The sequence below is a fragment of the Lipotes vexillifer genome, unplaced genomic scaffold (genome assembly GCF_000442215.2).
Source record: "Lipotes vexillifer unplaced genomic scaffold, Lipotes_vexillifer_v1.1 scaffold680, whole genome shotgun sequence".
In the NCBI taxonomy this organism is placed as follows: domain Eukaryota; kingdom Metazoa; phylum Chordata; class Mammalia; order Artiodactyla; family Lipotidae; genus Lipotes; species Lipotes vexillifer.
This window is the reverse complement of record NW_006780838.1, coordinates 1983976-1997801: the sequence shown is the minus strand read 5'-3', so window position 1 is coordinate 1997801 and position 13826 is coordinate 1983976. Positions and strand designations below refer to the sequence as shown.

The window sequence follows — 13826 nt, the reverse complement described above, 5'->3', positions numbered from 1 at the left end:
CAAGCACTGCTTTCTCATCAGTGGTCTATGGCTGAGAATGTGTTGACCATCACCAGGCTTACAGATGAATCGTAACCAGTGCTTACTTCCCAAGCTTCTGCTTTCAGGCTCAGTTCACCCCACAATTTCCTCAATGCTCCAAAACCAAACCACCACACACTGAAAACCGCCAATTGTGGACGCTCTCAAGGTGAGTTTCCCTTTCCCTCCATGCTTGGCTCCACCATAAGCAATCGGCCAAGAGGTGCCCCCGGACCGTGCTGGCCCTCCTGGGTCTGCCACACCCTCAGAGACACTCCCACCTGTCATTCCATCAAGAAACTCCCTGCAGGGGCATCCCTGGTGGCGCAGGGGTTGAGAATCCCCCTGCCAATGCAGGGGACACAGGTTCGATCCCTGGTCCAGGAAGATCCCACATGCCACGGAGCAACTAAGCCCATGAGCCACAACTACTGAGCCCACGTGCCACAACTACTGAAGCCCACATGCCTAGAGCCCGTGCTCCGCAACAAGAGAAGCCACCACAATGAGAAGCCCGCGCACCACAACGAAGAGTAGCCCCTGCTCACCGCAACTAGAGAAAGCCCACGCACAGCAGCGAAGACCCAACACAGCCATAAATAAATAAATAAATAAATAAATAAATAAATAAATAAATAAATAAATTTATTATTAAAAAAAAAAAAGAAACTCCCTGTAAAAATGATCTACTTCACCCCTAAACACCACTTTGAGGTACTCCTGAACTCCCGGGGGACATCTTCCTCTCTGGGGTGTGGGATCCTGCTGTACAGCAGAGAGAGGCATAGGACCCCCAAGTTTCAGGGCAAGTAACGTGCTGGGCCTTCCTGCTTGGCCTCCTGGTTTGGAAAATCATCACTTGCTGTTTTTTCATAAAGAGAGCAAGGACCCCAAAGGAGATGGGTTAGCAGGGCTCCCCCAAGCCAACAGCTCTCAGCCCAACCCCGTGGTTCCCAGGCCCCATGTACATCTCAGGGGCCTCCAGCGATCGCATCCCCTCCCCCCAGCTTCCCCAGTCTCATTTCTCTTATCCTCCTTTCCCAGAACTCCCACATCACATTCGAGGCCCACCCTGACCCCTCCCCCCAGTCTCCACAGCTCTTAACAGATGTACAGCCCACCACCAGAGACAATCCTCTGGGGGGCCAATGCCTGCCCACCCTCTTTGGGCGCCAAGAGGCCATTTGTCTCATCTCAAGTGTACTGCGGGCTCTCTTGGCCTGATCTCATTTTTCGAAGGTCCATTTCATATTTGGGACAGGGTGGAAGTTACCACAAGAGCTGACACTGCAGGAAAGAGGGCGACTGAGGGCACCATACTGGCTGAGCAGCTTCACCCAAAGTCGAGCTTAACTGAAAGCTGAGGGGCCTGTGGATTCCAAAGGGAGCAAAGAACAAGGCTGAGCTGGGAGAGGAGACTGAAGGAAGTTCAGAGAAAGGGCGGGACAAGGGAGGCTCCGTGACAGTCTTCTGCTGTCCCAGAGACCAACTCTGAGTCAGCACGGCCTATGAACCTCCTTGTGGCAAATCCTGCCAGATCCCTATACACAGGAACATCAGGCCCAAGAACCATAAAAGGACAGAGGGCAAGCCAAGCCCATCTGTCACTCCCTGCCCTCCGTAAAAGAAGGGTTCTGGGCCTCGGTCTTCCTAGCAGTCACCTAGAGTATGGCTAGGAAGGGCCTCAGAGATTTCCAGTCCTGCTGGTTTGTCACACCACCAAAGAGAGCCAGGCACACTTCCCTGTTGAGTCACAGAGGTCCCCTCAGTAACATGTCCCCAAACAGGCTGAGTTCTAGCAGGTAAGAGGGGCTGGTTTAGTGTCTATTCAAAGTTATCTCACTGGTCAACAGCTTGAGGCAGGTTGCACATAGTTGGTCAGATACATAAGCGCCCTCCTTCAACTGAAAATTGCACCAGGACAATTCACATCGGGTACTGATTATCTCTATGCTAGAACAAACATGAAAACCACAAGAAGGTACTAGTGTGGGCCGTCAGGAGCCCGACTGAGCTAAGGGTCATAAGCAAGTATATCCAACTATGAATAAAAAGAAGAAAAAGGACTTACCTCTTCTACAGACACAGGTAGGATGACTCGACTGCAAGAGAGGGAAAAGAGTATCAACTTCAGGCTCTGAAACCTGCTCTTAAAGCATCATCTTAGAATGGTATTAAATGTTTCGTTGCACGTGACACTACACTCACTGTCAAAAACCCAGCAGAGAATGGCCCCTTGAGTGCTTCAAGGCTACGACCCTGTCCCTTCTGGCACTTCATTTAAAACCCCGTGATTCAGTGCAAACCTGTCCCCTCACCAAATACTTCCCAGGCCTCTGACTCACATTTGGAGCTGTCTTCTCCCTCTCTCCCACTCATATCTTCCCCAACAAAACTCGCCAATGGGTCTACCTCTCTCCGTTAACATAGGAGGTTAATACAGGAGGACTCACCCCTGCAAATTCCGAAGCCAAGATGAGGATTCAGACCCAAAGAAGCAGGTCCTGGGGATTTACCTCTGTGTGGACCCAACCTCCCAACAACAGCCCTCAAGGTGAAAGGCTAGGAAGGGGCCAAGCTCCTTGGAGGATTAATCACCGTAAGAGCACGCACCAACCATCTCTGCTCTGGGGCCAGATATTACAATACAAGCTACTACCACAAAGCCATCAAGAGAGGACACCTAACTTATGTCCTGACCTCCAGAAGCTGTCCAAAGACACCCCAACTGATCACTTTCTTTTCCTTCTCCATTTCAATGACTACCAATTGTTGGAGGTACCACCAGTCAATCACCTGATGGAGAAGCCATGCCCAGCAAAGTCCCACACTGGTCAGAACTCCACACACAGAGGTGTGAGGGCCAGCGGCCCTTCTCTGGGTGGCTTGCATTTGTAATGCAGAGCAACGGCCAACCCCCAGCTAAAAACTGTGAGGTCAGAGAGCTGAGACAAAAACGCTTGGTTGGGGCATCCCTGGTGGCGCAGTGGTTGAGGGTTCGCCTGCCGATGCAGGGGACACGGGTTCGTGCCCCGGTCTGGGAAGATCCCACATGCCGCGGAGCGGCTGGGCCCGTAAGCCATGGCCGCTGGGCCTGCGCGTCCGGAGCCTGTGCTCCGCGACGGGAGAGGCCGCAGCGGTGAGAGGCCCGTATACTGCAAAAACAAAAAACAAAAAACAAAACGCTTGGTTGTATTCCTACGAATCAAGTCAGCTCCCAAGCTTAGATTCTCAGTTCCCAGACCCTAGGTGGAACCCCCTGGAGCCTCCTGCATCTTGCATGCTTGGTGAAGCACGTGCTGCTATGCTCTCCTTCCTATGCAGTGGTCCTGCCAATTGGGATCCTTGCTCCAGGCTGGTAAAGAGCCTGCTCACTAGTTCCTAGTCCCACAAAGGTCCCCAGATAGCAAGAGACACCCAGAGGGATCTGAGAAAAACTTCACACTCAAGGCAAGGCACAGAGCAGAAAAGTAGCAGGAAAAACAAAATGGGCTCCAAGTCTCTACTGCCTGCTAACTCCCCTTCCTCCAGAATGACTCAAATAATGTAAATCCTGCAGGTTACTGGATGCTGCCACTAATGTTGTCCTCCCATTAGAGAAAGCCAACAGTGCAGAAAAATACTTCCAACTTGGAGGCCACAATTTCTGCACCCTCAGGAGAAACTTCCTAGAAAACAATAAGCCTTTTATCTTCAAGAACAGCAGTAAAAATCACATCCAAGAATTTGCAGAAATCAAATCAAGGAGAATCCTGTTACAGGAAGTGTCAGAAAAATCAACAGGGACAAACTTCAGACCCTGGGCAGGCAGTTAAGTCTCCCCCAAAAAGAGATGGGCATCAGCCAGTTCCTGACAGGATGCCCTGAGGCTGCTATATGACAGCTGCACACCCAGACATTTCTCCCTGGCTCCTTGGGAGCAAAACCACTTCAGCAGCAATAGGGTGCAATTCCAAAGGACAGGGCCACAGAGGCAGTGCAGGGCTGGGACTGGAGCTGTGCTCACTTCAGTGTGACCTTCACTTGCACTCTCCAGAGCTGCAGCGCTGCAGCCACAGCCAGGTGTCTCTGATGCCCCCCTCTTGGTCCCCCGCCCAGGGATGCACACACACTCCCAAGCACACATAGGGCACAAGTTGGGCAGAAAAGAAACGCAGATGCCAGGCAGGCTCTGCATACCTGGCACCTTGGACCTTTCCCTGGCAGGCTTCAAGGGGAGAACAAAGGCTGAGAAGGGAGCACCTCTCCTCAAAACTCACTCAGATCTCTTCTGAAGGTCCCTTCCTTTCCCTGCCTGACCCTCTTTACAAAACCTACAGGTTTCTACAGATTCTAGGATTCAACTGGGAATAGAAAAAAAAGAATCAGGAGAATGGGAAAAGTCTGTCATCTGTACAGTCAAGATTAAAATCCAAAGTGCACCATGCCCTCCTCTTGTTGGATTCCCAAGATTCTTCCTCCTCACCACACAAAACTCTACTCTGGCTGGATCAGCATCAGATTGGATGTCAAGAAATAGAGGTGGGGGGACTTCCCTGGCGGTCCAGTGGTTAAGCCTCCACGCTTCTACTACAGGGGGCACGGGTTCGATCCCTGGTCGGGGAACTAAGATCCCGCATGCTGCTCAGTGTGGCCAAAAAAAAAAAAAAAAGAAAAAGAAAAGAAAGAAAGAAATAGAGGTGGAGGGGCTTTGAAATAACACTCTTCAGATGAGGTGTCAAGCTGGGATGACACCTGGGTCTCTTCCCTTTGCTATCCAAAGCTCCACACTATGTCCAAAAGTCCTAAACACCTCCAAGGAACAAACCAGATGGGATGGGGCAAAGCCCCTTCACTGACAAAATGGAAACAGCTCTCAGCACACCTGCCTGGCTACCAAGTGAATTCCACCAGATGCTCTCTACCCGGACACCTCCCACTTCCGGACTTTCTGGGCTTCTGGCCGAACGCTGCCCACTTGCCCTCCCCTCCAGGGAAGCACAGTTTCACTGAAAGTTCTGCACATACACATCCAATCTCTCCTCTCCCCCCACCCCCAATCTTTCCTCTTTGAAGAAGAAGAAAAAAAAGTCCTAAGATGTTTACTTGGAACCATGAGCTTCAGGAATGGGTCATCTCATATTTGAAAGATTAGCAATCCGAACATCCCCACCTGTCATCCAGTCCCGTGGATTTCACGAGCAAGCCCATCTCCCTGCAACTCCTACCAGAAGTCACTCATCTCCGCCGCCCATTAACTACTCAGAAACTCCCTCACTCTTCACCATTTTTTCTCAGTCAATGGCTTTATGAAAATATCAATGCCTCAGAGCAATTTCCCCATCTCTTTGCACCAAGACTGAGAATCCCCCAGAGACACGTTGGCCCTGTCCCCCACCCCAACTCCAATAACATGTATATTTACTCACAAACATACTCTTTTTCCAAACTGTTCTCCCTGGTAACATCCTAGCTCTCTCCATCACCATAACTCCCTCATATCACTTCAGCCCCTGCCCAATATTTTCTGGACTCCTCACCCAAGTGTCTCCAAGTCCCAAGCAATCATCCTAAGCCTTTTTTCCCAAATACCTCGTCCTCTGCCCCCACCACGTGGGCACCATGTCACACCGTCTGTCCCCTCTGCTATCTCCTTATACCCTTCCCCTGTCGTTCAGCCTGACACTGACTCCCTAGTCCTTTTCCTGTGTCTACTTATCACAATCCTTCCCCTGATGCCTAAGGCAGCCACTCCTCACACCCCAGGTTGCCCTCAACACTCGGCCCCATCATCCCAACTCCATTCTTGAAGCTGTCTTATCTGATCTCCCAGTGCCCCTTGGTATTGTTCAGCCCCAAACCCCTCTCCACTCTGGCTGGCTCCCCGGCTCCCCAGACCTGTCTGCCCTTGTCTAACCGTTCCTCAGCCACTCAGACAACTCCTCCCTCTCTGGTGGGTCCTCTCAGCCAGTCCTGCAGCTCTGGCTGGCCCCTTCCTCCCTTAGCCTCCACTCTAGGGCCACCGCACATCTCATCCAGCACCCTCGATCCCCTCAGCCCCTCCTCATGCCCTGTCCGGCTCTCACTGTCCCCTTGACCTCATCTCAGGCCTGCCCGGCCTTCTTTGTCCCCTCAGCCTCTCCTCAGGCCTCTTCGGCCCTCACTGCCCCTTGGGCCCCACCTCAGGTGCTGTCCCTCCCGCTTTATCCCCGTTCGGCCCACCTCGGGCCCTGTCCGGCCCTCGCTGTCCCCTCAGCCCCTGCTGGGCCGCCCATCCAGCGCTCTCCAACCCGTCGGGCCCCGTCCGTCCTCCGCCAGGCCATCACCCTCCCTGCTCGTCATCCTCGACTCTCCCTCCCTCCTCGCTTCCGCACGGCCGGCTGGACACTCACTACTCCTTGAGCAGCACCATGTCGCTTCGCGGCTCGGCGGCTGCCCGCTGCCCGCCCAGCCTCCCGCCCGCTTCCCGGCGGCCGCTCTCCCCGTGGCCCGGCCCGGCTGCCTGTGCGCCTTCGTTGTTGTCTGCTCTGTCCCCGCCGCTCTCGCTGCGGTCGCCGCGCCGGCTCCTGCCACCCCTGCCTCGCCGCCTTCCGCGCCGCTGCCGACGCCGCCCGGAGCTCCAGTTCCGCAGCGCCGCGCGGGGGCGGGGCGTCTCTGCGGCAACCAGAGCGTCACGCGCAGCGCTGCGCGCTGACCTAAGCACAGAGGCGGAGCCTTCCCGGGCCCGCCCCCTCCCGTCCTTAAGTGGGCCGCGGCGCTGACATCCGCGTCCGGGGTGGGTCCCGGGCGTGCGCAAGACCCGGGCAGTAGGTGGGGCCGACACCGAGGTGTGCAGCAGGGTCCTAGGGGTGACTGACTATCTGCAGGCGGAACAGATGTCCCTGTACGGCTGGGCCTCCCCGGTGGTGTGGTTTGAGATCTAGGAAGAGGTTGTGTCAAAAAATATTAATAATGGCCAAGTTTACGTGCACGTGCTCTTCTAAGGGCTTGACTCCTTACAACAGCTCTACCAGAAATGTATTATTACTGTCCACAGTGACAGGTGAGGAGGAGGCAGAGCTTAAGAGACTTGCTCAAGAAAAAAAAAAAAAAAAAAAGAGAGAGAGAGAGACTTGCTCAAGTCCAAAGGTAGCATGTGATGGGGCAGACACCTTGCTGTCTTAGTGTAATGTCTTTTTTTTTTAAATTCATTTTATTTATGTATTTATGTATTTATTTTTTGGCTCCATAGGCTCTTCGTTGCTGCCTGCGGGCTTTCCCTAATGGCGGCGAGAAGGGGCTACTCTTCGTTGCGGTGCGCTGGCTTCTCATTGCAGTGGCTTCTCTTGTTGTGGAGCTCTAGGGCTCTAGGCACACAGGCTTCAGTAGTTGTGGCATGAGGGCTCAGTAGTTGTGGCTCGTGGGTTTAGTTGCTCCGTGGCATGTGGGATCTTCCTGGACCAGGGCTCAAACCCGTGTCCCCTGCGTTGGCAGGCGGATTCTTAACCACTGTGCCACCAAGGAAGTCCTTAGTGTAATGTCTTTCATCCAAAATGTATTTGCTAAGTGCCTGCTGTGTATCAAAATCTGGGCTTTTTGGGCTTCCCTGGTGGCGCAGCGGTTGAGAATCTGCCTGCTAATGGAGGGAACACGGGTTCGAGTCCTGATCTGGGAGGATCCCACATGCCGCGTTGCAACTAGGCCCGTGAGCCACAGCTACTGAGCCTGTGCGTCTGGAGCCTGTGCTCCGCAACAAGAGAGGCCGCGATAGTGAGAGGCCCGCGCACCGCGATGAAGAGTGGCCCTGCTTGCCGCAACTAGAGAAAGCCCTCGCACAGAAACGAAGACCCAACACAGCAAAAATAAATTAATTAATTAATAAAAACTCCTACCCCCAACATCTTAAAAAAAAAAAAAAATCTGTGCTTTTCTGTTGGTGGGAATGTAAACTGATACAGCCACTATGGAGAACAGTATGGAGGTTCCTTAACAAACTAAAAATAGAACTACCATAGGACCCAGCAATCCCACTACTGGGCATATACCCTGAGAAAACCAGAAGAGGGAGACACAAGAGGGAGGGGATATGGGGATATATGTATACATATAGCTGATTCACTTTGTTATACAGCAGAAACTATTGTAAAGCAATTATACTCCAATAAAGATGTTAAAAAAATTATCATCACAAAAAGATGAAGAAAAAAGGAGCTACCTATGTGAGGTAATGGATGTGTTAATTATTTTGATCTTGGTAATTGTTCCATTTTATTCCATGAGTGTGTGTGTGTATATATATATATATTCATCTCATTGTAGACTTTAAATATATATCAATAATTATATCAATATTTGTCAAATATTCATCAATAAAGTCAGAAAAAAATGGAAAAAAAAATCTGTGCTTTTGTTGAGTGAGCAAGTCAGATACCATCTAGCCCTGAGGGAGCTCAAGGTCAAGTGGGGGGGGGGTAGGTGGAGGGACAGCTAGGCAGTTAGGATGAAAAGGACTGTGAGAGGTGAAACACAGGTTTGGTGGCATTACACCCAGGAAGTGTAGTCAGCAAAGGCATTCTGGAGGAAGAGGTTCTAAGCTGAGCTCTTCAGGGCGCTGGGAGGGGAAGAGGTACCAGGCAGAGTTAATGCAAAGGCTGGGGCGCAGAGGGCCAGCATGTGCTCTAGGGTAACTGAGAGAGGTGACTGGGACATAAAGTTTGGGGGCTGAGGAGCTGTAGGAGATGGGAGTGGGGAGAGGGTTGGGGCCAGAGTATGCAGCTCCTGGGGGTGATAAGGTGTTTGTAGTCCATCCTCAGGGCATGGGCTGGTATCTACGGTTTTTTATGCAGCTCTGGCGTTTGAAGGCTCACTCTGAGAGCTGAGTGAAAAGGGGACTGAGGGAAACAGAGCAGAGGCAGGGAGACTGGTGAGGAGGCCTCTGCAGAAGTCCAGGCAGAGTTGGACTAGGACAGTGGTGGGATAAGGGGGGAAAAAAGTGACATGGAGGACTTCCCTCGTGGCGCAGTGGTTAAGAATCCGCCTGCCAATGCAGGGGACACGGGTTCAATCCCTGGTCCGGGAAGATCCCACATGCCGTGGAGCAACTAAGCTCATGCATCACAGCTACTGAAGCCTACGCACCTAGAGCCCGTGCTCCACAACAAGAGAAGCCACCGCCATGAGAAGCCTGCACACCGCAACAAAGAGTAGCCCCCGCTCGTGGCAACAAGAGAAAGCTCACGTGCAGCAATGAAGACCCAACGCAGCCAAAAATAAAATAAATAGATAAATATTAAAAAAAAAAAAGAGAGAGAGAGAGAGAGAAATGGATTTAAGAGCGACTCAGGTAAAATCAGCAAGACTTATTGACTAATTGGCTGAGAGAGTGAGAGCGAGAAGGGAAGAGCAAAAACTTCCCGGGTTTCTAGCCTGGGAGACTGGGTGGACGGCACTGCTTTCAGGAAAACACAGGGAAGGCAGATTTGCACAGGGGAAGACAATGGCTGAAACGGAGCAGGACCCTGTGGGGCCCTCCCAGGTACAAATCCTTTCTGTGTCCCTCATTTCCAGTTTGTAAGAAATAGGCGTCACTCAGCCTCCATGACCTTCCCTGAGTTCCAAAGGGCATATTCAAACAGTTGCTATCCAGGGAAGGGAGGGAATACAGAAACAAAGGAGGAGCAGAATACATAACAATATCTTTGATATTCTGCTGGAACTAAGGCCCCCACCCAGGTGGAGGATGCTAACTTCAGCCTGGGCACAAGATTCCTGGAACACCACCCTGTTACCGCACCACCAACCAATCAAAAGAAAGTCACACACCCTGCAGCCCTCACCCCAAATTTTGCCTATAAAAAGTTTTCCCTGAAAACCATTGGGGAGTTCTGGGTTTTTGAGCATGTGCCACCTGTTCTCCTTGCTTGGTCCTGCAATAAACCTTTCTCTGCTCCAGACTCCATGGTTTGGCCTCACTGTGCGTTGGGCACATGAACTCCAATGTTGGACCCAAGGGGCACCGAGGTGATCGTGAGCGGGCTGCACAAGATAGAAAATTGGGAAAGAAGGATGGAGCAGGTGGCTATATTGCCGTCAAGCTACGACTGGCACCCCAGGACAGCCCTGAATATTGCACATGTTGGCCATCAAATCCTAGAGTTGGAATATGGATTGCCCCAGAAATCCAAGCCCAGCGCCCTCGGGGAAAGACCAAGAGAGGAGACATTAGGACCCAAAGTCCAAGATCAAGTGAGCGGCCTGGACCCTGGTCCCCTGACCTCCCAGAATAGGGTTTTTCTCCTACGTAATATCAATACGGTAAACCTTTTTTTTTTTTAATTAATTTATTTTGGGCTGTGTTGGGTCTTCGTTGCTGTGCCTGGGCTTTCTCTAGTTGTGGTGAGAGGGGGCTACTCTTTGTTGCAACGCACGGGCTTCTCATTGCAGTGGCTTCTCCTGTTGCGGAGCACGGGCTCTAGGTGCACAGGCTTCAGTAGTTGTTGTGCATGGGCTTCAATAGTTGTGGCTCACGGGCTCTAGAGCACAGGCTCAGTAGTTGTGGCGCACGGGCTTAGTTGCTCTGCGGCATGTGGGATCTTCCTGGACTAGGGATCGAACCTGTGTCCCCTGTGTTGGCAGGTGGATTCTTAACCACTGTGCAACCAGGGAAGTCCCAATACAGTAAATCATTATTTAACAATTGCCATGTGCTGGCTCTCTCCAGGAAGTAATCAAACGCTGCCGTCTGGAGCTTGCAGTCTAGCTGGGAAAGCTACATCTACTCACTCACTCCATAAAATACTGATTGAACTTCTTGCCCTGTCCTGGGCCTTTCTCTAGGCACTCAGGATATAGGGGTGACCAAGAAAAACAAGGTCCTTCCCTTGTTCGGTGGGGCGAGGCAGAATATAAACAAATGCAGAAATAACTTCAGGTAGAGGTGAATGTTACGAAGAGGCTGAACAGGGTGACTGGGGCCAGTGCAGGTGGCATTAGCTGCGTGGTCAAGAAAGACGCTAAGAGGCCATGTTTTGGGAATTCCCTGGCAGTCCAGTGGTTAGGCCTCAAGGCTTTCACTGCTGGGGGCCTGGGGGCCGGGTTCAGTCCCTTGTGGGGGAGCTAAGATCCCACAAGCCATGAATTTCGGCCAAAAACAAGAGGCCACGGGACTTCCCTGGTGGTTCAGTGGCTGAGACTCTGCACTCCCACTGCATGGGGCCCGGGTTCGATCCCTGGTCAGGGAACTAGATCCCACATGCCGCAACTAAGACCCAGTGCAGCCAAATAAATATTAAAAAAAAAATTTTTTTTTAAAGAGGCCATGTTTAGACAGAGACCTGAATGAGCTGAGATGAGGGAGCTTGGAGGGCCATGCAGGGCACTGGGGGAAGTAAAAAGCAAAACAGTCATTAAAATACCTGAGAAACAGCCTCCATCTGGAGGAGCGCGTGGAGAGGAGGCCTTGCACTTGCAGAAAACCGTACCTAGTGACTGAGGTAGCTGGCCATAAAGGTGACCATGTGTGACACAAAGAACAGTGCTGGAAAGGGTCCAGGGTGAGGCCTCCTGGGCTGAAAAGGTGTAGGAAGTATCTGGGGACAAGGGGGATTTGAGACAGATTTGGCTAGAAAAGGGAAATGGCATCTTCGGAGGGAAAGGAACACATGCAGAGGTGCAGAGGCAGGGTTCTATGTGGGTGGAATTTGGGGGGGTGGGGAGACCAGGGTAGAGCCCCTGGTCAGAGCATGAGTGGTTCATGTGGTGGACACACACACAGGCAGGACGGAGTGTGGGAACTTGAGTGCCACGTTCAAGATCTGGCCTTAAGGAATCCCCACTCCTCGTCATCCAGAATCAACTGTTAGCGAGATTTTGCCACCCTTGCTTCATCTCTTTTCTGAAACATTTTAAAGCAGATCTCAGACATCATGTCATCTCTGCCCTCCATGTTTCCGTGTGCATTCTAGAAATATGGATATTTTCTTATGAATCCACAATGCCATGATCATACTGAACAAAATTAATAATTCCTTGATATTATCTCATACCAAGTTCAGATTTCCCTAATTGTCTAAAAAATGTAATTCTGTAGTTTATTTTAGATACGATCAGTATCTGAACAAGCCTGCATTTTTTTTTTCCTTCACATTTTATTTTCAGTTGCTCTGTTTCTTACATCTCTCACTCTAGCAAGCTTTGCTTCAGGTGTGCATAAGAGTTAGGCATGGGGTTTCCCTCGTGGCACAGTGGTTAAGAATCCACCTGCTAATGCAGGGGACACAGATTCGATCCCTGGTCCGGGAAGATCCCACATGCCACGGAGCAACTAAGCCCGTGCGCCACAACTACTGAGCCTGCGCTCTACAGCCCACGAGTCACAACTACTGAAGCCCGTGCACCTAGAGCCCGTGCTCCGCAGCCAGAGAAGCCATAAAGAAAGAAAGGAAGGAAGGAAGGAAGGAAGAAAGGAAGGAAGGAAGGAAGGAAGGAAGGAAGAAAGAAAGAAAGAAAGGGTTAGGCCTTACATGCGGGTGCCACAGCACTCTTCACGGTGCCCCACTGTGAGTCAACAGTCCCACTGTGGGAACGGACCCCCTGGTGCCTGATGCTCTGGAGTCCCAGCCCTACCACTTCCCACTGTGTGATCTTGTGCAGATCCCTTAACCTCTCTGAGCCTCAGCTCCTTCATTTGTAAAATGGGGACGATGGTAGTAGCTACCATGTGGGATTGCTGGGCATTGTAGATGAGGCAATGTGCATAAAGTGATTTCATGCAGGACATGCCACATTTCTGTATTATCATTCTGGAGGAAAGGATGCTGTGAGGAAGGAGGGATGGACACTACTGCCCCTCGAGGCTATTTCTACGTGCTCCAGGCTGAACAGGCAAGAAGGACGTGACTCTCCAGTGTCACAGCGATCTTTCTGTCTCACATGCCTCTCTTTCTTTGTCTGTCTCCCTCTCTCCCTCTTTGTCTCTCTCCCTCTCTCCCTCTTTGTACCCACCTCCTCTCCATCTCTCTAGCTACCCCCACTTCTGTCTCTCCTCTCCATCTCTTGGTATCTCTGTTTCTCTTTCTGTCGATGTCTCTTCATCTCACCTCTTGTGAAAACACAGCCACCTTCTAATTTATCTCTCTTGGAAATCTGGTCTTGAAGGTACCTTCTTTCTTAAAGTGAGGCCTATGGGAGCACCAGGCGGTCAGCCTGTCCCCAAATAGGAGATCTTGGCTCCTTTCCTGTTGTTACCATTGTGTACGTGTTTGTGTGTTTTTTAATAAAATGTTGACTTGGCCAAAAAAAAAAAAGTCTCTCTGTATCTCTTTCTGTCTCTCCCTGTCTCTTTATTTTTGTTCTCTCTCTGTACTCCCTCTGTCTCTCTTTCTTTTTCTCTGTAACTCTGTCTGTCCTCTCACTCTCTCTCTCTTTAATCTCTCTTGTTATCTCTCCTCTCTCCATCTCTCTGTGTTTCTGTCTCTCTTTACCTCTCTTCCTGTCTCACCTCCCTCCGTGTTTCCCTGTCTCTGTCTCTCCCCATCACTGCCATCTGCTCTGGGTAATGACCTGCTCTCTCTGTCCTGTCTTGGACTGTCTCTCTCTCCCCTTTGTCTCGCTGTCTGTGCATCTCACTGTTCTGGACCACCCCCGCACTTGCTCCTGGCTGGCTGGCCCTTGTTACTGCCTCATCACAGCCACACCTGTAACCCATCTCTGTGTATCTCAGAGAGACTGCATTTCACTGTTTCCATCTGCTGTTCTGTCCCTTCCTGGCTGCTGAGAGCATGGTCTTCTCCCAGCCTCTGTCTCAGTCAGTTTCAGCCTCTTTTTGGTTTATTTCTCTCCCTCTCTCT

General features: G+C 51.3%; 1 protein-coding gene across 2 annotated transcripts in view; it reads right to left on the bottom strand.

The window, feature by feature from the left end:
- The window catches only part of PITPNA (phosphatidylinositol transfer protein alpha), a 39363-nt gene extending 32750 nt beyond the window's left edge, over positions 1 to 6613 (bottom strand). Inside the window, exons 1-2 of one of the 2 annotated variants that reach the window (XM_007454220.1) lie at positions 6393 to 6613; positions 2093 to 2123 (exon numbers count right to left, since the gene is read on the bottom strand). In XM_007454220.1, the coding sequence (XP_007454282.1) occupies positions 2093 to 2123; positions 6393 to 6412 (51 nt within the window). In that variant the 5' untranslated portion in view covers positions 6413 to 6613. Of the gene's footprint in view, positions 1 to 2092; positions 2124 to 3459; positions 3505 to 6392 lie in introns of those variants that run through there. The other variant, XM_007454221.1, reaches the window with a different exon arrangement.
- Positions 6614 to 13826: the final 7213 nt, after the last annotated feature.